General features: G+C 41.3%; 9 protein-coding genes across 9 annotated transcripts; 5 read left to right on the plus strand and 4 right to left on the minus strand. All coding sequences in view use genetic code 12, as the record gives it.

Annotated features, from left to right (window-relative positions):
• Positions 1 to 549: 549 nt before the first annotated feature.
• On the plus strand, positions 550 to 7,728 carry CPAR2_404790 (uncharacterized protein; the record flags this gene model as incomplete). The annotated part of the gene is made up of 1 exon (XM_036811396.1): positions 550 to 7,728. The coding sequence occupies one exon, from the start codon at positions 550 to 552 to the stop codon at positions 7,726 to 7,728; it is 7,179 nt and encodes a 2,392-aa protein (XP_036667837.1).
• Positions 7,729 to 10,657: 2,929 nt separating this feature from the next.
• CPAR2_404800 (uncharacterized protein) lies at positions 10,658 to 14,809 on the plus strand (the record flags this gene model as incomplete). Its single annotated transcript, XM_036811397.1, has 1 exon — positions 10,658 to 14,809. The coding sequence occupies one exon, from the start codon at positions 10,658 to 10,660 to the stop codon at positions 14,807 to 14,809; it is 4,152 nt and encodes a 1,383-aa protein (XP_036667838.1).
• Positions 14,810 to 15,196: 387 nt separating this feature from the next.
• Positions 15,197 to 15,847, plus strand: CYP5 (peptidylprolyl isomerase family protein; the record flags this gene model as incomplete). The annotated part of the gene is made up of 1 exon (XM_036811398.1): positions 15,197 to 15,847. One exon carries the CDS (start codon positions 15,197 to 15,199, stop codon positions 15,845 to 15,847), a length of 651 nt encoding a protein of 216 aa, XP_036667839.1.
• Positions 15,848 to 15,868: 21 nt separating this feature from the next.
• Positions 15,869 to 16,651, minus strand: CPAR2_404820 (mediator complex subunit; the record flags this gene model as incomplete). Its single annotated transcript, XM_036811399.1, has 1 exon — positions 15,869 to 16,651. One exon carries the CDS (start codon positions 16,649 to 16,651, stop codon positions 15,869 to 15,871), a length of 783 nt encoding a protein of 260 aa, XP_036667840.1.
• Positions 16,652 to 16,696: 45 nt separating this feature from the next.
• Positions 16,697 to 17,251, minus strand: HNT2 (bis(5'-adenosyl)-triphosphatase; the record flags this gene model as incomplete). Its single annotated transcript, XM_036811400.1, has 1 exon — positions 16,697 to 17,251. One exon carries the CDS (start codon positions 17,249 to 17,251, stop codon positions 16,697 to 16,699), a length of 555 nt encoding a protein of 184 aa, XP_036667841.1.
• Positions 17,252 to 18,709: 1,458 nt separating this feature from the next.
• Positions 18,710 to 19,300, plus strand: CPAR2_404840 (peroxiredoxin; the record flags this gene model as incomplete). Its single annotated transcript, XM_036811402.1, has 1 exon — positions 18,710 to 19,300. The coding sequence occupies one exon, from the start codon at positions 18,710 to 18,712 to the stop codon at positions 19,298 to 19,300; it is 591 nt and encodes a 196-aa protein (XP_036667842.1).
• Positions 19,301 to 19,563: 263 nt separating this feature from the next.
• CPAR2_404850 (uncharacterized protein) lies at positions 19,564 to 20,676 on the minus strand (the record flags this gene model as incomplete). Its single annotated transcript, XM_036811403.1, has 1 exon — positions 19,564 to 20,676. The coding sequence occupies one exon, from the start codon at positions 20,674 to 20,676 to the stop codon at positions 19,564 to 19,566; it is 1,113 nt and encodes a 370-aa protein (XP_036667843.1).
• A 1,451-nt stretch (positions 20,677 to 22,127) lies between these two features.
• On the minus strand, positions 22,128 to 23,120 carry CPAR2_404860 (uncharacterized protein; the record flags this gene model as incomplete). The annotated part of the gene is made up of 1 exon (XM_036811404.1): positions 22,128 to 23,120. The coding sequence occupies one exon, from the start codon at positions 23,118 to 23,120 to the stop codon at positions 22,128 to 22,130; it is 993 nt and encodes a 330-aa protein (XP_036667844.1).
• A 136-nt stretch (positions 23,121 to 23,256) lies between these two features.
• On the plus strand, positions 23,257 to 24,042 carry CPAR2_404870 (NSA2 family ribosome biogenesis protein; the record flags this gene model as incomplete). The annotated part of the gene is made up of 1 exon (XM_036811405.1): positions 23,257 to 24,042. One exon carries the CDS (start codon positions 23,257 to 23,259, stop codon positions 24,040 to 24,042), a length of 786 nt encoding a protein of 261 aa, XP_036667845.1.
• Positions 24,043 to 24,243: the final 201 nt, after the last annotated feature.

A 24,243-nucleotide genomic window follows, 5' to 3' on the forward strand; every position in this document is an offset into this window, starting at 1 on the left:
GAAGTTGTTGTTGAAAAGAAAGTATGTACGGACACAAAAGAATCAATGAGGTACAAAAAGGATGAAGAGAAAGAAAAAAGAAATCAAAGAGAGTGAAAAAGTAAAATGTCATCATCACCATCATCATCATCAGCGTATCTCAAACAAGAAAAATAGATCAACCTATATATGCTACAAATGCACCAGCACTAAAACAAATCAATTACTTTCCAAAATTACACAATGATACAACTACAACTTTAACATAACACACATTTCCATAGAAACTCATTCCTCATCTTTTAATTTCTCAACCAACACAAAACAGTACACGAGAAAGATCACAATTGAGGATAGAAGGACAGGCATATGATGGAATGGGCTTTCGAAATTTCACTTTCTTTTTCGACTTTGGAAATCATGCATCCCTTACTCTGTAAACATTTTTATTGTCGATGATGGAATCTTTTGTTGTATATATTTAAACAACTTCCCGTGTGTTAGCTCTTTAGTGTAAAGTTAACACTCGACTTTGAAAGTTCAGCAGTTATAATTCAACCCAAGATAACCATGACGCGAATGCACATATGGGCTCAGTTGTTGATATTGCTATATTCCCTAACACTAACAACAGCCGCGCAAGTATCGGGAATTTTCACCAGTTTCAACTCGCTTACTTGGAAATCCGCAAGCAATTACAGGAATGCCGCACCAAACTACCCTACATGGACGGCTGTTTTGGGGTGGTCTTTAGATGGAGCCAAGGTGAATCCGGGGGATACTTTTACATTGACAATGCCCTGTGTTTTCAAATTCATTACGACACAAACTTCAGTTGATTTGAGCGCCGATGGAGTTTCATACGCCACATGTCAATTGAATCCAGGTGAGATCCTCGTGACATATTCGACATTAACATGTACCGTCAATTCTGCACTCAGATCAAATATGGAAGCAACAGGAACATTGTCACTTCCTTTGTCATTCAATGTTGGTGGATCCGGAGGTAATGCTGATGTAGCTGATGCATCATGCTTCAAAGTTGGGCAAAACACAGTTACGTTTACAGATGGATCGAATTCGATCTCCACGACTGCTAATTTTAAACAAGGTGATTACCAGTTAGGAACTTATGATAAATTCATAAATTACAGACTTATACCCTCATTGAATGAGGCCCAGCATTATATGGTCAGTGGACCTTGTGCTAAAGGGTACGTTTCGGGAACCATTGGGCTTGCAACATCTGATAGTGGACTGATTGATTGTTCCAATTGGCATGTTGGTTACTCCAATGATTTCAATGAATGGGCGTTTCCAAAAAGTTTTTCTTCGGATTATACTGTTACAAGTCTGTGTCTGAGTTCGCAATTACTTGTCAGTTTTAAAAACGTTCCCGCTGGTTACAGACCATTTATTGATGCATTGTTTCGAGTTCCTAATGGTGCAGGAGTTAAAGTCACCTATATCAATACAGCGTCGTGTGTTGCGGATACTAAGCAACAAAACTGGGGTGAAGAAGGATACGGGTGGGGATCGTATCAAAATGGCGAGGCGGGCGCCAACGGGATTATTGTTGTACTCACGACTTCAACAATTCTTGGATCCACCACAGGAATAACTACATTACCGTTCTCGTCAGGTGTGGATAAAACCAAGACAATCGAAATTATACAACCAATTCCCACAACAACCGTAACCACTTCTCACTACGGGGTCTCAACATCATTGATTACTTTTACCAATTCTATTGGAGGTACAGCCACTGTCATTGTAGATAAGCCATACCACTCGACAACAACCTTGACAACATTTTGGACGGGAACTAGAACCGCCACTTCCACTATCACAAATCCCACAAGTGCCATGGATACAGTCATAGTCAATGTTCCCAAGAATCCAACAGTTACCACCACCGCATTTTGGACTGGATCGATTGTGTCAACAACAACAAAGACAAACGGGTTTGGTGGCACTGATACTGTCATTGTTGAATATCCATCAAATCCAACAGTCACTACCTCAGTTTTTTGGACCGGAACAGGTGTCTCAACGACAACAAAAACAAATGTCGCAGGTGGGACCAATACAGTCATTGTTGAGTATCCAACCAATCCTACTGTTACGAGAACCACATTTTGGACGGGATCATCTCTAACTACAGTTACAGCTACAAACCAGCCAGGCGGAACTGATTCCGTCATTGTTGAGTACCCATCCAATCCTACTACCACACTCACGACTTTCTGGACCGGAAGTGAGACTACTACAGTTACAGCTACAAACCAGCCAGGCGGAACCGATTCCGTCATCGTTGAATACCCATCAAATCCTACTACCACACTCACGACTTTCTGGACTGGCAGTGAGACTACTACAGTTACAGCTACAAACCAGCCAGGCGGAACCGATTCCGTCATTGTTGAGTACCCATCCAATCCTACTACCACACTCACGACTTTCTGGACCGGAAGTGAGACTACTACAGTTACAGCTACAAACCAGCCAGGCGGAACCGATTCCGTCATTGTTGAGTACCCATCCAATCCTACTACCACACTCACGACTTTCTGGACCGGAAGTGAGACTACTACAGTTACAGCTACAAACCAGCCAGGCGGAACCGATTCCGTCATTGTTGAGTACCCATCCAATCCTACTACCACACTCACGACTTTCTGGACTGGCAGTGAGACTACTACAGTTACAGCTACAAACCAGCCAGGCGGAACCGATTCCGTCATTGTTGAGTACCCATCCAATCCTACTACCACACTCACGACTTTCTGGACCGGAAGTGAGACTACTACAGTTACAGCTACAAACCAGCCAGGCGGAACCGATTCCGTCATTGTTGAGTACCCATCCAATCCTACTACAACGGTGACTCAATTCTGGACTGGCAGTGAAACGACCACTGTAACTGCAGCCAACCAGCCAGGCGGAACCGATTCTGTCATTGTTGAGTACCCATCCAATCCTACTACCACACTCACGACTTTCTGGACTGGCAGTGAGACTACTACAGTTACAGCTACAAACCAGCCAGGCGGAACCGATTCCGTCATTGTTGAGTACCCATCCAATCCTACTACCACACTCACGACTTTCTGGACCGGAAGTGAGACTACTACAGTTACAGCTACAAACCAGCCAGGCGGAACCGATTCCGTCATTGTTGAGTACCCATCCAATCCTACTACCACACTCACGACTTTCTGGACCGGAAGTGAGACTACTACAGTTACAGCTACAAACCAGCCAGGCGGAACTGATTCCGTCATTGTTGAGTACCCATCCAATCCTACTACCACACTCACGACTTTCTGGACCGGAAGTGAGACTACTACAGTTACAGCTACAAACCAGCCAGGCGGAACTGATTCCGTCATTGTTGAGTACCCATCCAATCCTACTACCACACTCACGACTTTCTGGACCGGAAGTGAGACTACTACAGTTACAGCTACAAACCAGCCAGGCGGAACCGATTCCGTCATTGTTGAGTACCCATCCAATCCTACTACAACGGTGACTCAATTCTGGACTGGCAGTGAAACGACCACTGTAACTGCAGCCAACCAGCCAGGCGGAACCGATTCTGTCATTGTTGAGTACCCATCCAATCCTACTACCACACTCACGACTTTCTGGACCGGAAGTGAGACTACTACAGTTACAGCTACAAACCAGCCAGGCGGAACCGATTCCGTCATTGTTGAGTACCCATCAAATCCTACGGTCACGACAACTATATTTTGGACGGGAAGTGACACAACTGTTTCAAGAGTGTTCAATCTGCCAGGAGGAACCGATCTGATTGAAGTACTCTATCCTTCAAATCCTACTGTCACTACGACAGAGTTTTGGACTGGTGATGAGAAAACCACATCAACAGAGACTCATTCGCCAGGGGGAACCGATATCGTTCATGTATTTGATACAGAAAATCCAACGGTTACTACTACAAAGTTCTGGACAGGAAGCTTCCCATCAACAACCACACAAACCAATGCACCGGGTGGAACTGACACAGTCGAAATATTTGATACAGCCAATCCAACTGTCGTTGTTACTACGTTCTGGACTGGGGAAGGTGTGACAACAACAACAGAAACGAACGAGCCAGGTAAAACGGATACCATTTACATATACGAGCCACATAACCCAACAGTCACAACTACGGAGTTCTGGATTGGCACTGATGCTACAACTTCAACCGAAATAAATGGACCGGGAAGTACTGATGTTGTACACGTCTTAGATCCTTTCAACCCAACAATCACCACCACTGAGTTCTGGACAGGATCAGAGCCAACCACATCTACTGAGACGTTTGGACCAGGAAGTACTGATGTTGTACATGTCTTAGATCCAGCTAACCCTACAATCACCACCACTGAGTTCTGGACAGGATCAGAGCCAACCACATCCACTGAGACGTTTGGACCAGGAAGTACTGATGTTGTACACGTCTTAGATCCGGCTAACCCTACAATCACCACCACTGAGTTCTGGACAGGATCAGAGCCAACCACATCCACTGAGACGTTTGGACCAGGAAGTACTGATGTTGTACACGTCTTAGATCCGGCTAATCCGACTGTGACTACAACTGAGTTCTGGACAGGATCAGAGCCAACCACATCTACTGAGACGTTTGGACCAGGAAGTACTGATGTTGTACACGTCTTAGATCCGGCTAATCCGACTGTGACTACAACTGAGTTCTGGACAGGATCAGAGCCAACCACATCTACTGAGACGTTTGGACCAGGAAGTACTGATGTTGTACACGTCTTAGATCCGGCTAATCCGACTGTGACTACAACTGAGTTCTGGACAGGATCAGAGCCAATCACATCTACTGAGACGTTTGGACCAGGAAGTACTGATGTTGTACATGTCTTAGATCCAGCTAACCCAACAATCACCACCACTGAGTTCTGGACAGGATCAGAGCCAACCACATCTACTGAGACGTTTGGACCAGGAAGTACTGATGTTGTACACGTCTTAGATCCAGCTAACCCTACAATCACCACCACTGAGTTCTGGACAGGATCAGAGCCAACCACATCCACTGAGACGTTTGGACCAGGAAGTACTGATGTTGTACACGTCTTAGATCCGGCTAACCCAACAATCACCACCACTGAGTTCTGGACAGGATCAGAGCCAACCACATCTACTGAGACGTTTGGACCAGGAAGTACTGATGTTGTACACGTCTTAGATCCAGCTAACCCAACAATCACCACCACTGAGTTCTGGACAGGATCAGAGCCAACCACATCTACTGAGACGTTTGGACCAGGAAGTACTGATGTTGTACACGTCTTAGATCCGGCTAATCCGACTGTGACTACAACTGAGTTCTGGACAGGATCAGAGCCAACCACATCTACTGAGACGTTTGGACCAGGAAGTACTGATGTTGTACACGTCTTAGATCCAGCTAACCCAACAATCACCACCACTGAGTTCTGGACAGGATCAGAGCCAACCACATCTACTGAGACGTTTGGACCAGGAAGTACTGATGTTGTACACGTCTTAGATCCGGCTAATCCGACTGTGACTACAACTAAATTTTGGACGATGTCTTATGCAACTACGTCGACAATTACTAATGAGCCAGGACAAACAGACTACGTCGTAATTCTTGACCCAAATAATCCAACTACCACTGTGACAGAGACTTGGACAGGAAGTTACACTACTACGTTGACAAGCTACAATTCACCCGGAGGAACAGACACCGTGATTGTCGAAGTCCCATCCTCAACCTCAAGCACATTCATTGTAACTGATCCCTCCATCTCATCAACAAGTTTGAGCACGGCAGAAACTAAATCCAGTGAAGTTGATCAATCATCAACCCAATCCGAGGAGAGCGAGCCTTCAAGTTTGGGTACATCTTCAATTGAGTCGGAAACTTCCTTCTCAGAGATCTCGTCCACTATGGATCCACTGAGTTATGCAAGTTCAATCGACTCCGAATCAACTACAATGGAGTTGCTGTCTGAAGCTTCTAGTCATGCGCCAAGCTATTCATCTGAGTCTTCTACATCTGGTGCTGAAAGCGAGTCCGCTCCACAATCATCCAATGAATCAACAGACTCATCAGCGAAAGGATCCACTGATTTTTCATCAATATCGAGTGAGCCACAAGAATCTGAATCCACTACAGATACCTGGTCAAATGGAGAGCAATCATCTACAGCGCAAAGCTCGTTGAGTGAGCTGGAGTCCAGCTCTTTCACTAGCGACACAAGCAATGTCACTTCTATCGAAAGTACTGATGATGACTACAGCTCAACTGTTGCTGGTGAACCAGGCTCTACATCTCACGATTTCAGCTCAATGGTAAGCGACAGCAGTGATGCATCATCAAGGTCCTATACATCAAGTGACAGTCAAAATAGTTCACTGGAGTCATCGTCTAGTGTATTAGATGTATCATCCACCGATGAGCTGTCTGGCAACGAATCATCTATGACTGTTTCCGAAGTATCTTCCACAAAGGTGTCAAACAGTATTGATGACACGCCATCAAGTGAAACTAGCACATCGGAACCCTCTTCAAGTTCAGATGCCAGTGCTATAACGTCTTTCTCAACTTTGCAATTGTCATCCACTGTTTCCAGCTTCATTTCGAGCCAAAGATCTACTCATGCGTCGTATGGAAACTCGAGTATTGATACTACAACCGATTCGTTTTCCGAACCGGCTCCACAGAGCTCTTCTATCCCCGCGGAGAGTACCATCGTTGGTATGTCAACAGATGCTACAAGTGCCACCAGTGAGCATTTCACCACCACTACCAACACATCTGATCAAGGAGCTTTAACCTCCAAGATGAATAGTGAAACAATCTCATCTGACGCCTCAAGCGGTAACCTTGGTTCTCAGTCAGGAATCAATACAAATGTGCAGCCAGACTCGAATGTGGAAACCAAGCTGGTCACATCTACCACAAGTAGCGCAGCTGTTAGCGTAAAATCAATAACAGAGCCTACAGGAAGTGATCGGGCTCTCTCTAGCTTGGGATCTCTTTCAGTGGATACATTACCTTCGAGTACACCTGGAGCTAAAAACACTGATACCAAAAGCAACACCAACAGCAACACCAACAGCAACACCAACAGCAACACCAACATTTCATCCTCGAGCTCAACGCCAAACGAAGCAAGCACCAGCACCAGTCAACAAAATGTTTCGAATGAGCCAGATGTGGATGCAACGAGGAATCCAACAATAAGTCTCCCTATAAGCTCAGCAGGTGAAACACCTACTCATCAAACTACTTCTTCGCCAAACTCAAATGGACAATCGATCTCAGAACCTAAGTCGACAACACCAGTTGGTGTTGTATCCCCTCCTACTGGTGCCAATACCGCTGTTACTTCTCAATCTTTAAGTGGACCTGATGCGGCGTCAAACACAGAATCAAAAGCATCGTCGGCCGAGCAATCGTCATCCATAGAAAGGTCGGAACTGCCACAGCGCACCCACTCGTCCGCCGAAACTCTAGATCAATCACCCTCACCTACAGCCAAGCCTACTAGCTCATGGTGGACAATGTCACAGCAACAGCAGCAACAACAACAACAGTCGTCTTCACCTGATTCAGCTTCTTCATCAGAAACTTTAGGATCACCAATTAACACCTACGAGGGGTCAAGTTTGAAAGTTGTTCCAAGTTGGATCTTGCCTCTCTTGGCCTTGACATTCATTTTTCCATAAAGGGTTGAAATTTTTTTACCCTATGTCACATTGTACATTAGTAACACTACTTTTTTAAAAGCTTTTCGGTCTCATCGTTGCATCTAGTTTGGATAACTATGGATTCTTATTTGTGTATTAATTATCAAAAGATACTTCTTACGTGTATCACGTTAGTGTAGACTGAGCATTCTCGTAAATTTTTTCAACTAGGTCGAGATCTGCGTTTATTGTGACTACTTGAAGAATCCTAGACGTTCAATCACAGACAGGGGCATAAAGACGGGAAAGATAAAACCCTTTAAGTATGTGGATTGCGTTCCAGTCAACAAAAGCGGGTATTCTTGACCACCTGAGGTTAAGTTGGACTTCTGAAATACAAAGGTTATTTGAAATTGAAGATATGAGGAAAAGCGTAGACGAAGCCCTCAAGTCATTACGATAATAAGAGACGAATCCGTCGAAAATTTCGATTCTGAATTCGAGGCATCACCGAGCAGTTACGAATGAGTTTGTGCAAGATGACACCATCATTGTCACTGTCTGCCTTTCAACAATAAAGAGAGGTGCAAATTTCAATTTTGCAAAAATAGTCGCCATATTAAACGACTAAACCGGTATATTACTCGGATGAAACAAAAACGCACGCCTGATATACTCCGAATATGAAGTAAAATATTCTGCTTTTGTGTTCAATACAAGGGACCAAGGATCAAAACAAAATTAGCATGTTTTCTTATTCCAATTTGGGCGTGAAAAACAAACAGTCTTTCCGGTTGGCGGTTATCACGCAGCTTTACGATATATAGAACGGAATGCAGAAAGACATTTTTAGTATGCAATTCAAATGAGGGCAGTCCTAGAAAGTTAGCTTGTCATTGGTCACTCTGATATATAAGTTGTGTTGAGTCTGAGTTGGTGTTGTTAGACTTCCATAATTCTCTTACGCGGAACAGGGCTTGAGTTGCTATAAAGCACTTTCCCATTGTCTGCCCATCTGCGGTATATGATGTCATTTATAGAGCCCAATTCATATTGAGGGTACATTCTGCATATCCTTTAGGCGACCATTCAAGCCTAATCTGACAATTATATGCAGGCTATTATTTAGATGGAACGTCGTATTTGACTCAATTTTGTGTAAAAAAGAAAAGGACTAGGCGTAGATACTTTCCGAAAAGCTTCCTTTGACGAAAAGCTAATGTAACGAGCCATTGGGTTGTCTTTTTAACGAAAGGTTTTCTACGAGCTATTGTGATGTATGTTACTATATAGGGTTATTGAGGCCTGGTGACTTCAAGATTTTTTTACGCTCAATCGTTGACATAAAATAATGAGTTTGATTTTAGTAGTGACTCGAGACAGGTAATTCCCTAATTTTTGAATTCACAAACTAAGTACAGGAACTTGGCTTTAAACAATAAACGAAAAAAAAATGAATTAGCATCTCTTTGTTCTGTTTATCCAAGGGACGAAAGGTTGCATCAAATATTTCACGCACGTCATGTGTCGAACAAGTTAAATATTTTCTATGACGAACACAAAGAATTAAAAAGGAAAGGAAAATATTGCTCTGATTGAATGAAAAGAATAGAACAGCTCTCCTGGTGTTACCCAAATTTCGTGGTTACGAAGGAAATACGTGTTTTTACGCCTCATGAAAAATAACTATACACACTTGTTCCTGTTTGTTGAGTACCCAACAAGTTGTTACTAAAACTTGATTGAACCACTTTAACTCAAGTTTCCGTTACCAATTGCTTTCGTATTCATGTTTAAGAGTTTCAAGCCTGTCTTCAAAGGGAGGTTCTTGTAGCGAAATTCGATTATTGAAACTTTTCAAAACCCTACCTGACGCAGGAACTCATAACAATGTGTGAGTGCAGATCAAAAGGTTTGGAATGCAGTGCAAACTTTAGATTGCATCATTTGGACTTTTCAAATTATTCCTCTCTTCTGGGTGGACCCTGTTTATCGCGCAGAGAAGAAAAAGTTTTTCTGTCGCCAAGTCAGCACAGAAGTGAGCTCGGGCATTGTGCAATTTCAGGAACTACTTTATAGTCATGGCGCGCATTTAGTCTAGTTCATAATAAATGTGTACTTCTAGTCAAAGGAGTTGATGTTACACACCAACTTTCAATTGAATAATCTATAGAATCCCGTTTTCTCTACGTGCAATAGGTAAATTCCATGAGTCCGCACGTCCCTTCTTCGACTTTTCTTCGAATTTCGTACGGAATCTCAAACTTCAACAGCAACAACAACTAAATCTATGCGGCCGTATTTTCTACCATTCATCATTACATTGCTTTGTTTTGTGATCGATTCTTGTAAACTCTTTTCTTAGTGACCTGTAGATGGCGATAATTTGCGTATGATTTTACAAAAGAGGAAATTAGCATCATTTCTAACTTGACAACATGTAAGTGACGCCTGTTTCGGTTTGTCGCTATCGCCTTTACCAAACACGACTTATTTCTATTGTCCCAATGGTGGCTACTTTCCTGACATTGCAATGCTTTTCCCAAATTGAAGCCGCAATTATCTTTCATGGTTTTTTACAAAATAATGTTTTAGGAGGAAAGGGAAGGTTGCCAATACAAACTAGCTCTTCTTGATACCACAGTTCCAGTTTCTGTGCATACGCACTCGATATATCGTCTTTGCAAAAATAAGTATCATTACAAACACAAAACCAGAATCGAATTTCATGTATCCCTTAACACGGTTGAAAAAGTTCGCAACCAAAAAAAAAACACAAAAGTAATGCACTCTCGAATTGTATCGAAGACCTTTTCAAAAGGTCTCTGGATGGTTCGCAAAACCCTTTTTCTCAATAAAAATTACTATTATTCCACATCCAAGAAATCAGGTATAAAATAGGTCCTATTTCCACCTATTTTCGTATTGAATTTGGCAAACCCCGTCAAGTCTCACCAACACGAATCCAATGGTCAAACACTTGCAATTTGTGGCGATATTGGTGGCCTTTACACTTACAGCCCTCACTCAAGCAGCTGAGATTAGCAATGTTTTCCAAAGCTTTGATAGTTTAACTTGGGAAAACGGTGCAAGCTATAGGTACAGAACCCCTTTAACTCCTAGTTGGATTGCACAATTGTCTTGGAAGATTTTAGGTTCCAATGTCAAACCAGGCGACACATTCACATTGAACATGCCATGTGTATTCAAGTTTACAACAACACAAGAGAGTATTGACTTGGACGTCGGAGACACGGTATATGCTACATGTCGTTTCGAACCAGGTGATTTAGTCGTTGCATATTCACAATTGAAATGTACTGCCAGCGATAATGTTAAAGATAGCACTGATGCTACTGGTACTGTTAGATTCCCTTTCACATTCAATGTTGGTGGGTCTGCTGGTGTAGTTGATTTGCAAAACTCAAAATGTTTCACACCAGGTACTAATGAAGTAACTTTTACTGATGGCGATAAGAAATTAACAACCACTGCAAACTTCCAAGGAGGCTCCAATACCAATACGGACAACACCCCAACTGACGACATTGTTTACTCTAACCGAGTTGTCCCATCTTTGAACAAACAGCAATTGTATTTATTGGGAGGCACGTGTTCAAATGGTTATAGAAGTGGAACATTAGGAATAACAGTCAGTGGAGGTACACTTGACTGTTCCGCTCTTCACTCAGCTATTACGAACAAATTGAACGGTTGGTTTTTCCCAGAGGTGGCAGATGCTATTTCTGCTTCTTCAAGTTGTAATGGCCAGTCTTATACAATCAATTACGACAACATTCCCGCTGGTTATAGACCTTTTATCGATATTTTAGTTTCTGTTCCCAATGGTCAAAAATTACGCACAACTTATACAAATAGTTATAAATGTGTTGGCGAACAGCGCGCTCGCGACAAGTCAAAGGTTGTGACATGGGGTGCATACAATAACAATGTGGCTGGTGCCAATGGTAATGAAGTCATTCTTACTACATCTACATGGCTTGGCTCAACTACTGCTGTGACGACATTGCCATACAACACTGAACCAGGTAATACAAAGACAATCGTTGTTCAGGTTCCAATTCCAACCACCACAGTCACAACATCTCATCTTGGAGTTTCAACATCGTTGACCACCATAACCAATACAGTTGGAGGTACCGCTACTGTTGTTGTTGACAACCCATATCATTCAACAACCACTTTTACTACAGTTTGGACAGGGACTCAGACAACCACTTCCACCATTACCAATCCCACAAGTGCCATTGATACAGTAGTGGTTAAAATCCCCGAAAATCCAACTGTCACCACTACCGAACCATGGACTGGACTGGGAGTCTCAACCTCAACAGAAACATTTGGACCCGGAAACACTGACACTGTTCACGTTTTAGAACCTGTTAACCCAACTGTCACCACTACCGAACCATGGACTGGACTGGGAGTCTCAACCTCAACAGAAACATTTGGACCTGGAAACACTGACACTGTTCATGTTTTAGAACCTGTTAACCCAACTGTCACCACTACCGAACCATGGACTGGACTGGGAGTCTCAACCTCCACTGAGACGTTTGGACCTGGAAACACTGACACTGTTCATGTTTTAGAACCTGTTAACCCAACTGTCACCACTACCGAACCATGGACTGGACTGGGAGTCTCAACCTCAACAGAAACATTTGGACCTGGAAACACTGACACTGTTCACGTTTTAGAACCTGTCAACCCAACTGTCACCACTACCGAACCATGGACTGGACTGGGAGTCTCAACCTCCACTGAGACGTTTGGACCTGGAAACACTGACACTGTTCATGTTTTAGAACCTGTTAACCCAACTGTCACCACTACCGAACCATGGACTGGACTGGAAGCTTCCACCTCAACAGAAACATTTGGACCTGGAAACACTGACACTGTTCACGTTTTAGAACCTGTTAACCCAACTGTCACCACTACCGAACCATGGACTGGACTGGAAGTTTCTACCTCAACAGAAACATTTGGACCCGGAAATACTGACACTGTTCACGTTTTAGAGCCGGTTAACCCAACTGTCACCACTACCGAACCATGGACTGGACTGGAAGTTTCCACCTCAACAGAAACATTTGGACCCGGAAATACTGACACTGTTCACGTTTTAGAACCTGTCAACCCAACTGTCACCACTACCGAACCATGGACTGGACTGGGAGTCTCAACCTCCACTGAGACGTTTGGACCCGGAAACACTGACACTGTTCACGTTTTAGAGCCGGTTAACCCAACTGTCACCACTACCGAACCATGGACTGGACTGGGAGTCTCAACCTCAACAGAAACATTTGGACCCGGAAACACTGACACTGTTCACGTTTTAGAACCTGTCAACCCAACTGTCACCACTACCGAACCATGGACTGGACTGGGAGTCTCAACCTCAACAGAAACATTTGGACCTGGAAACACTGACACTGTTCACGTTTTAGAACCTGTTAACCCAACTGTCACCACTACCGAACCATGGACTGGACTGGGAGTCTCAACCTCCACTGAGACGTTTGGACCTGGAAACACTGACACTGTTCATGTTTTAGAACCTGTTAACCCAACTGTCACCACTACCGAACCATGGACTGGACTGGGAGTCTCAACCTCAACAGAAACATTTGGACCTGGAAACACTGACACTGTTCACGTTTTAGAACCTGTTAACCCAACTGTCACCACTACCGAACCATGGACTGGACTGGAAGTTTCCATCTCAACAGAAACATTTGGACCCGGAAACACTGACACTGTTCACGTTTTAGAGCCGGTTATTCCAACATCTTTTTCGACTTTGCAATTATCATCTACTGTCTCCAGTTTTATATCAAGTCGAAGATCGACTCATGCATCATATGGTAACTCAACCATTAACTCTAATACCCTTATAACTGCCGAACTGAGTCAACAAAGCACTATTGTTCCAAGCGAAAGTACCATCACTAATGAATCATCAGAAGTTGATAGCACCGCTGTTGTTAAATCATCAGAAGCTGATAGTACCACTGTTGTCGATAGCACCACTGTTGCTGAATCATCAGAAGTTGATAGTACCACTGTTGTCGATAGCACCACTGTTGTTGAATCATCAGATGCTAAAGTCACCACCACCGAGGTTACAAACATTGCCATTAGCACATCTGCGCCGGCCATTGTGCCCACCGAAGAGGGTGGCAGTTCTGCATCAACTGACTTTAAGAGCAGCAACTATGAGTCTCAATCAGAGGTTAATACCCGCTCGTTAACGGGATCCGCTTCACACTCAGACTCAAAACCGGAGATCCAAGGACCCACTACTGTTACAAGTATCTCAGTCACCAGCTCAACATATGTGATTATCCCAACACAGAGTGCTCCTGCTATACCTGGTGAAATATCCACTCCAAAATCCTGGCCGTCTTCAAGTGAAGCTTCTGTTGTTGTGTCATCCCTGATTGTATCATCAGAAGGTACCGTTGCTTCAAGTTTAGAATCTAGTACTGGAAAATCATTATCTATTTCTTCAAGTTCATCACCTGTTTCAAAAACCAACGACATACCAAATATTGAAATCACAGAGAAACCAACGGTGATTGCACCTACAGGCTCAACAGATGGTGGCAATGAAGCGTCTAATCTGCAAATGTCCTTGCCGCAAAATGCTGGTACAAAGTTAACTTCAGAAGCTACAAGTTCAATCGATGATGCTGATGCTACATCGTCTTTTACTGATACAAGTACTGCTGCTGATTCTCAATCCTTTGAAGGTGGACAAGGTACAGTTCCAGGTACTGAAAGCGGTACAACATTCTCAACACAATTACCATCTACAAAAAGCTCAGAGCTCCCATCTGGTATACAGTCATCTGTTGGCTCTGAATCTCAATCACCAACAACTACAACCGATGTTTCTACTAGCTCATTACTGACTGCGTCTCAAGAACAACAACAGCAACAACAGCAGCCATCATTGTCATCATCTGGCTCTAGTTCTGGCTCGTCAATAGAGACTGCGGATTCTCCAATCAACACCTACGAAGGATTAGGTTTGAAAGTTAATCCAAGTGGAATCTTGACAGTCTTGAGTCTTTTCTTGTTATTCTAATAGATGGGAGACTATAAATATTTTTCCTTTTCTTCTTCTTTTTCACACATTACATTGGTCAATTTCGGTTCTACTTTCATCAATATTGTGGCTTATTTTAGAAAAAGTCAATCTTTCGGTGGATTATATACTATATTTTATAGATTATTTCGGTTCATTATTTCGATTAACACTAAACTTTGTTTTAACATCATTTGTGATAAAACGAATTGTCTTTATCGTTGTATTTTGTTTAACATAGCTTTGACCAATATCGTCGTGTTTTCTCAATTACTTTATTATGGAATGTTTGTGTGCATAATTTTTTCTCTGTTGGGAATTTTTTGCAAAAGTGCTAGCAACTTCAACATTAATTGAGAAACGACCCACACTTTCTACACCCAAATGATGAAATTTTTAACCGTATTAGCTTTATTCGCATCTGTGTTATTCTACTTCTTTGGCCAAGTCACTGCAGCATCCAAGAATTTACCAGAAAACCCGCCAATTACAAACAAGGTGTTTTTCGACATTGAAGAAGATGGGAAATCAATTGGACGTGTAACCATTGGATTATTCGGCACTGTGGTCCCCAAAACGGTTGAAAATTTCAAAACCATTGCCATTTCAACTGATCCAGAGCAACAATATACAGGATCTATTTTCCATCGTGTTATTAAAAATTTTATGATTCAAGGTGGTGATTATGAAACTGGACAAGGATATGGTGGAAAATCAATTTATGGAAACAAGTTTGCTGATGAGAATTTTGATTTGAAACATGATCGTAAATACAGATTGAGTATGGCCAATGCTGGTAAAAACACCAATGGATCACAATTTTTCATCACTACTGCCGTGACTAGTTGGTTGGATGGTAAACATGTTGTGTTTGGTGAAGTTATTGATGGTAAAGACGTTGTTGATTATATTGAAAATGTCAAGACTAGTCGTGGTGATCGTCCTGTTAAGGAGATCAAGATTGCCAAAGCCGGAGAAATTGCAGTTGAGGAAGGTGAAGAGGCTCCAAAGGAAGGTGTACAAAAAGATGAACTTTAAATTTAGGCAGTGCTTATTTGTCTATATAGGATTTGATGGTTTTATGCCTAGCAATTCTAGTGTACTTCCCTTTCCATATAACGGAATATCTTCTAAATAATCTTTATTTGTAGTATCATTAACTACTTCTGTTAGGAGTGCGTCGAATGCAGCAGCACTGGGGATAGTAGACGTAGATTGGGTTGGAGTTGTAGCAATCGTGGCAGGTGCACCAATTGCCGGGGAATCCGTCATTGCAATTGGTGTTTCCAAGTTGCTAATTGGAGTAGGATCAGAATTGGTTTGACTAGGAGTGTTTGTGGTATTTTTGGTGTTGCCATGGATTGAATTATTGAATGAATGAGCACCATCAGAAATGTGGTAACTCGTCATATTGTTTAGTGTATCTATTGACAGTTTTAGCGACAAGACAGTAGCAAGTAATCTTGATGATAACACGTCGTATACTTTGGGTGCTTGATATATGTTAGCACCAATGATGTAATAATCTTGCAAGGTAGTGGTAACTTGTGAGTTGATTCGTTTCTGTTTTCGTATAATCCAAAAATCGGGTTCCTTGATATAGGCAATCACAAATTCAATACCAGTCATTTCAGACAATCGCGATTGGAAATATTGATGGAATGATATATGTACTGGTATTTGAATTTGTTGATATTGAAACTGCATCATCAATACTTGATTATTTGATGTACGATCGTAAAATGGTGATAGAGCAAAGTATTCCAAGACATTAGCCGTGTTTAATCCTCGTTCTTGAATGAACTCGGGTGATTTCCATTGTATTTCATCTAACGCTTCCATTATAGTCTATATTAATGTGTCTATGTAATGTGCACAGTGCTTTGCTTATATTTCCGAATGCGCAATAAATTTTTGAATTTCGTTGTTCAACCAGGTAGCTTCCTCTTTCATTGTTGATACAATACGCTCTTTTCTATCAGCATCATCTTGAGCTAATTCACTCTTTTCCATCTTCAAATGATTACGATATTGTTGTTTTCTAGCTTCAAAGTGGTTATACTCTGCATCTAAATCTTCTGATTCTAATTTATTATATATGGAATCACCAAACCCATCAGTCTTGTATCGTGGAATAATATGTGTATGTAGATGTGGCACCAGCTGACCAGCTTCAGGTCCATCCTGAATGGCGATATTAAGTGCATCTGCTTTGTAGGTTTTAGTGATAAACTTTTGCACCAATTGCAATGTGATCATATAGTCGATTGATTCGTCAGGTGTGAGGTCACCAAAACGTAATACTGTGGTGCGTAAAGGGACAACCAAAACATGACCTGGCACCAATGGCTTTATGTTTACTAAGGCATAGGTGAATTTAGTTTTGTAAAATACTTGATTGTTTACCAAGTACTTGAAGAAGTGAATATCGTTTGCTGTCATGTAGCGGTTACAGTGTGAACTTTAGAGCAAATTGGTGATAAAGATTTTTTTTTTTTTCCATACACCAAAACCAAAATCATCTGAAAGGTTAAAAACAGACAGAGAAAAAGTGTACACGACAACGAGTAAACGGTCTTGGTATTACATTGGTGAAGAGCTTCTGAGAAAAACAGTCCTGTCGTGGTTAGTTGATGATCTATTCGCAGGTTTGATAAATCGGTTATGAATATACACAAATGCAGCACACATACAGAGGATCCAAATCTGCTACCATGCTCATTTATAAAGGAATATTCTAGAAAGGGTAATTTTAGAGTGGGGCCGTTCTTTTATTTTTAAGTTAGAAAAAAGCGCATTTTATGATTCTGCAGAATTTATGATCTGACTTTTTTTTTTCAAGACCTAATGGTCAAGAGATGTAATCAATGTAACCTCAAGAGGTTGACACCACTGGACTGTATCCAAGATTGAGGCTGTCCGTGATCGTCCGATCAGATAGGTAATAGACTAAACGTATGACTGACTGAATTGATGAGGCCGTTAACAAACGTTTTTTAAAAGAATTGATTGAATTTCTTTTTGTCGGCGTGCCACCCCGTCGTTCGCAAAAGCAGTTGAACGACATTTTATACTGCCAGAAAAAAATTTGAGCCACAGGAAAATTATCAGTAGTTACGACATTTTAACAACAAGAATGTCGTCAATTGAGTCTATTTGTTTTTGTTCTTTTGTTTTTTGGTCCTCGGTAAATGCAGTAGTACATAAAGAAGAACACGATAGAAGTGGTTCTTTTGCCTAAATCTTTTTTTTTTTTTTTTTCTCTTTCAGTCTGGAATCGATTTATGCTCACTAATCAAAGAGTAACAAATGTTAAACATACAACACAATAAGTTACTACAGGTTACACCCAAGTCCCAATTTGAGAGCCACAGTTTTTGTCATCGGGCATTTCCATTTATTTTACAACAACCCGCATGTTGACCTTTATTGTTGAACTTGCTTGTGATAAATATATTCGATATGAATTCCGAATTCGGATTTACAAACTCATAGACCATGGGCCACAACCGGAGTTCCGTTCTTCTTTACTTTGTAGTGTCGTCAATTGCACATCAGTCCCTACATCTCACTGTTTTTACAAATTGCTTAAAGTCATATGCAATGGAATGTAAGAGCTCAATTTCAGTAAAAGACAAGACATTGCATCTGCTGGTAAAATGTTGCACAAAAGTCTCTTTCCCCCCCGAAAAATAAAAAAAAAAAAGAAAAGGTAACGTGTCCGCGACATTTTCCTTTGAATTTCCACAAAACGTAGGGTGTGTAAGCACTAACGTTCTAAAAAGTATATAAATATACCAATGTATTTCTCCTATTTCATTCAACTCTTTGCAATTTCTTTCTCCTTTTTTCATATCAACTTTTTCTTTTTCAATCAAGTTATAGATACATATATAAACAATGGCTCCACAAATTCAAAAACCAGCTCCAGCTTTCAAGAAAACTGCTGTCATCGATGGTGTTTTCGAAGAAGTGTCATTGGAACAATACAAAGGTAAATGGGTGATTTTAGCTTTTTTCCCATTGGCTTGGACTTTTGTTTGTCCAACTGAAATTATCGCTTACTCAGATGCTTTCAAGAAGTTTGCTGACAAGGATGCTGAAGTTTTGTTTGCTTCCACTGATTCCGAATACACTTTATTGTCATGGACCAATGCTGAAAGAAAAGATGGTGGTTTGGGTAAATTGAACATTCCATTGCTTGCTGATACAAACCACTCCTTGTCAAGAGACTATGGTGTTTTGCTTGAAGATGAAGGAGTTGCCTTGAGAGGTATCTTTTTGATTGATCCAAAGGGTATTTTGAGACAAATCACCATCAATGACTTGCCAGTTGGTAGATCAGTTGATGAATCATTGAGATTGTTGGAAGCTTTCCAATTTACTGACAAGTATGGTGAAGTTTGTCCAGCTAACTGGCAACCAGGTTCTGACACTATCAAAGCCACTCCAAAGGATTCAAAAGAGTACTTTTCCAAGGCTAACAAGTAGATTTAGCCACCGGAAAGAGACAATCACTGTTGCGTCACAAACCAAAATTTACCCACTTTCTTCTACTTCTATTGATAGACTAGTGGAAGTTTTATAGAAATATTTGTGGCGTTTTGTATGTAATAAATGAAACAACAATCTTTATGAATTAATTCAACCATTGTAGACATTGTGGAGAATCTATCCTCCTATAGTTAGATTTGTAAAACAACACTAAAAAGCTATATTAATGGCGCAAAATTACATACGCAAAGATATATATACTAAATCAAAACGGTGGTGACAGCTTCAACATGCTCAACACCTGCATCTCTCTTGTTTTTCTGAGCAAAATAAGTATCTCCCAGCCAACCATCAGGAGCACGAGTAATGTAGAATTCTTGGTCCCAATCAGGCCAAGTTCCATCATCTGGATTGAAAGTAGTGGCAACTGACAATGTATGTCCATCTTTGTCAATAGGAAAACCAGCATAATGACTACTCCAAAAGTTTGGGTCCAGGGTCAGTAAGTCATCACTCTGCTCTGCTTCAGCCGGCACTTCAGTGATAGAACTAGTAACAATAGTAGTAGTTGGGGTCGCTTCACCGGTAGTGAAAGCTTCAACAAATCCTTGTTCTTCTTCGTAATTCTTGGCATTATCGTTGTCCCTTTTGTCATTCCCACGAATCTTTATAGTGCCCTTTCGATATTCTGGGAAACTGATGTAATATGGCTTATTGAAGTCAGTAAAAGTCTGACCCCATGGGTTAAATGTGGTGGCAACTGTGCCTGTGAAAAGCGGATAACCAACATAATGACTTTCCCAAAAATTCGGGTCAAGGATCAGTGGGTCATCTCCATCCACAGTGGTTGTTTCAACACCAGAACTATCAGAAGCAGTGGTTGCGGAAGCCACATCAGTAGGGATAGCCTCGACATCTTTTTCCTCCTCTTTATTTTCAATTCCACTATCTCTTTTGGTACCAGAACGAAACACCCTGTCACCCACAAACCCATAAGGACTTCGGATGATGTAAAATGTTGTATGAGAGTCAGTGAAAGTTGGAGCCCATGGGTCGAATGTGCTGACAATTGTACCAGTATAAATCGGATAAGCAATAACATTGCTTTTCCAAAAGTCGGGGTCAAGGGTCAGTGGATCATCGTCGGTGGGGACCTCAGTGATAAATGAAAAATCGTCAGTGGCAGCGTCAATAGCCGCCCCAGTAGTAACGTCGGTAGTACTATCAGCAGCAGTGTCAGTAGCAATGGTCGTTGAAGTAGCAAGAAAACTAACTCGGTCATTACTTGGTGCAGCATCATCCCTAATCGCTAAAGGAGCAGCTGAAATAGCAGCTGAAGCAGCTAACGTCAAAACGAATTTTGAATATTTCATTGTTCGTAATTGGTAATGAGCTTCTTGATGAGGAGAAAATACCAATCAATTTGCTTTCATAGGAAATATCGACCCCCTTATATAGGCAAAATCTTTCTATGGAAGGGCCACATTACTGCAATAAAAAGGATACACCAAGGACAGGCGGCCATCCCCCTTTTACGATATAGCAACCTTACTATATCATACCAATTGTTGGGTATTCGGTTGACAAGTGGTGCTGTCGATTGAGAACGCCTTCAGCATAGTAGCAAAAGCTCAACCTTTGTATGCTCATAACCATTGGTTGTTTTTCAATTTATTGAATCACATTTGTCACAAAATACGAGCACCACAGTAGACTTCCGCTTTGGATTGTAAGCAATTTGTCATGTCGCCGCACAAATCCTCTCCATGGTTTGATTAGGACTAAAGCAGCACAGCTCCTCATAGCATCAACATTGACTATTGACAGCCAGCATAGGCAAGTGACATGAAACTAGTAAACGTCTCTGTACCTCCACTTCAACAAACCCCCTCCCCACCACGATAAATTAGTCTCAAATCAAGCATCCGTGCATTTTGAAAAATTAATAGCATCACGCCATGGCAATTGAATTCAATTAACTCAACAATGCAGAAACCTCCTTTCGGACGAGACACAAAGCTTCCATACCTTGCTTTGTATTGGATGAAAGACAACCGAATTGAATTTTTTTCTTTCGGTTGGATTCAATTTGTTTGATTTCTTTTTCGAGATTTTTTCGAAGCCAGTTTTACGAGGAGTGAGAATCCATTTTTTACGATGGACAAGTCTTTGTGTGACAGAAGCACTGAATAACTTTGACATCAAAGGTTGATGAAGAAACCACCTTGCGCAACACATCTCTACAGAATGCTTATGTTGCTTTCTAGATCTCGATTGGTCCACCATTTAACAGAGACAGAGTCATTTCACTGTTTCCTCGTTTTTTCGATAGGCAATTTCCGAAACTCTTTGGCACAAAATCAAAACACCATTTTCTAGATGAATTTGTAATTAATGCGCTCTTTCTTAAACAACTCTTTTGTAAAAGTAGTAGTTAACAACCAGTTGGGTCCCCCACCCACTTCCATTGTTCTAGAATATGTTTGTATAGCAATAGGACCGCCTTTTTTTTTCACTGAGCGATAGCAATTTTATCCTATTTATAGTATTGAGTTGCCAATTTGTGCGATGTTCCGATACAGAGAGTGCTTCTCAACGCGTTCGATACTTGCAGTTCTTGTCCGAATCAGCTGGTAACCATTAGTACACAATAACAAACTAGGCAATTTCGAATCTCCTTGCTTGCATTTCGGGTCAGTGGTATACCCGTTGCTACAGTTCCTCCGCCTTGACATAGAGCCTCCTACAAATGAGAAAAATCGAAACACCTCGCAATTCAGCTTACATCTAAATAGTATTAGCTTGATCGCACAATCGTCCATTACTATGTACGTTTTCTCTTAGCTCTATCCCATGACGTTGTAGGTTTTCTTTTCCTCGATGTTCCAGAATCTAAATCCTTCTCTTTATTGAAAATACTCCAATCTTCACCAGCAAATTGATTTGCCATGTCCCTTTGCTTTTGTCTGAAACTCTTCTTGGTTTGAGCAGTGGGCAATCTCGTGAAATTAGCTTCCTCATAAGTTTGGATTTCTTTTTCTTTCTTTCTGTCATGTTGTGTCTTGACACCACCACGACCATGGCTGACAATAGTGGATCCAATGCTTGCTTCGGCGGTCGGGAGATCACTTTGTTCTTGTAAGTATTCCTCCATACTCTGAAGTTTTTGTGTTGGAGCGGTCTTGGCATCCGCATCCTTGCTGGTAGGAGGTGCCATGGCTGAAATCTTGGGTGGTCTATACTTTTCACTTGTGGATGTTTTGCTCGCCTGAGGAGCCAATCTGGCCAAGGCTGCAGCATCAGGTCTGAATGCCATTTCATCCTCTTCATCTGAATCAATGTCATTGTCTTCCTTTTCATCATCTTTAGCATCATCACTATCACCGGAGTCCTGTTCTTGCTCTTTCTTTGCTTGTAAATCTTGGCTCTCAGCTTTGCTGAATGCTTTCATAAGATTTTCAATCTGATAGTTGATTTTCTTTTCCAATGGTTTAACACCCTTTTCTAAAGTAACCCTTTGTACAATGGATCTCTCAATAGCTTCATTTTTGAGATTGTTATTTCCGTTATTCTCTAACCTATCCAACTGACCTAGAACAATTAATAGTAAGTTATTAACATAAGAAGCCAATGCTTGATTCTTCAAAGAGAGCAAGGATATGCCTTCAACTTCACTCTGTCCAGATTTCTCTAGTAGATTGGTAATGAAACCCGGGTGATCAACTTTTGCATTTTCTGACACTAAACTCTCAACTGCAGCATCTGCCGCCTTGGTTGAAGTGATGATCGACTTTAGTATACTATCGATATCTGACATAATGTAATGGGATGTACTTTAAGATGGTGTTGATAATTTTTCTTCTTCCCTTATCAAAGAGGAAAAAAAAAATTGAAAAGGGCATCGCAAGGAAAAACTAGTGCTCCTTCATCATCACTACTCATCCACAACAGATATGCCTCAAAACGAATATATTGAACAACACATCAAACAACATGGTAGAAGATTTGACCATGAAGAAAGGCAGAGGAAGAAGAAAGCAAGAGAGGGCCATCGTGTAGCTAAAGATGCTCAAAACTTGAAGGGATGGAGAGCTAAGCAATTCGCCAAAAAGAGATATAGTGAAAAGGTATCGATGAAGAAGAAGATCAAGGCTCATCAAGAAAGTAAAGTCAAGGGTCCATCAACTCCTAAGGAAGAAGATGGCGAAGCTTTGCCTACATATCTTTTGGATCGTCAAACTAACAATACTGCCAAAGCTTTATCATCCAGTATAAAGCAAAAGAGATTGGAAAAGGCCGACAAGTTTTCTGTTCCTTTACCTAAAGTTAGAGGTATTTCCGAAGAAGAGATGTTCAAAGTGATCAAGACTGGTAAGAAAAAGAGCAAGAGTTGGAAAAGAATGATTACAAAACACACATTTGTTGGAGAAGGTTTCACCAGAAGACCAGTGAAAATGGAAAGAATTATACGTCCTTCAGCTTTGAGGCAAAAGAAAGCCAATGTCACTCACCCAGAATTGGGAGTCACTGTTTTTTTACCGATCTTGGGTGTGAAAAAGAATCCGCAATCACCAATGTATACTCAATTGGGTGTTTTGACCAGGGGTACCATTATTGAAGTAAATGTTTCCGAATTGGGATTGGTTACTGCTGGTGGTAAAGTGGTTTGGGGTAAGTATGCACAAATCACAAATGAACCAGATAGAGATGGCTGCGTCAATGCTGTCTTGTTGGTATAATTCGGCAATCCCGGTGATGCTGGTGTTACTGTGAATATATGCATAACATTCGAAAGATATAGTGTACATTATAATATACCGATTGAAAAGGGAAGTTCCGTAGATTGTTTTAAACAGCTAAAACATCTCTTGTATCTCAAGCCACTTACATAACATGAGGCAAATTTCAGTAGAAGAACATGTAAGGGTTACCTATTAAAA

The sequence above is a fragment of the Candida parapsilosis genome, contig 006372 (assembly GCF_000182765.1).
Source record: "Candida parapsilosis strain CDC317 annotated contig 006372".
Taxonomy (NCBI): Eukaryota; Fungi; Ascomycota; class Pichiomycetes; order Serinales; family Debaryomycetaceae; genus Lodderomyces; species Lodderomyces parapsilosis.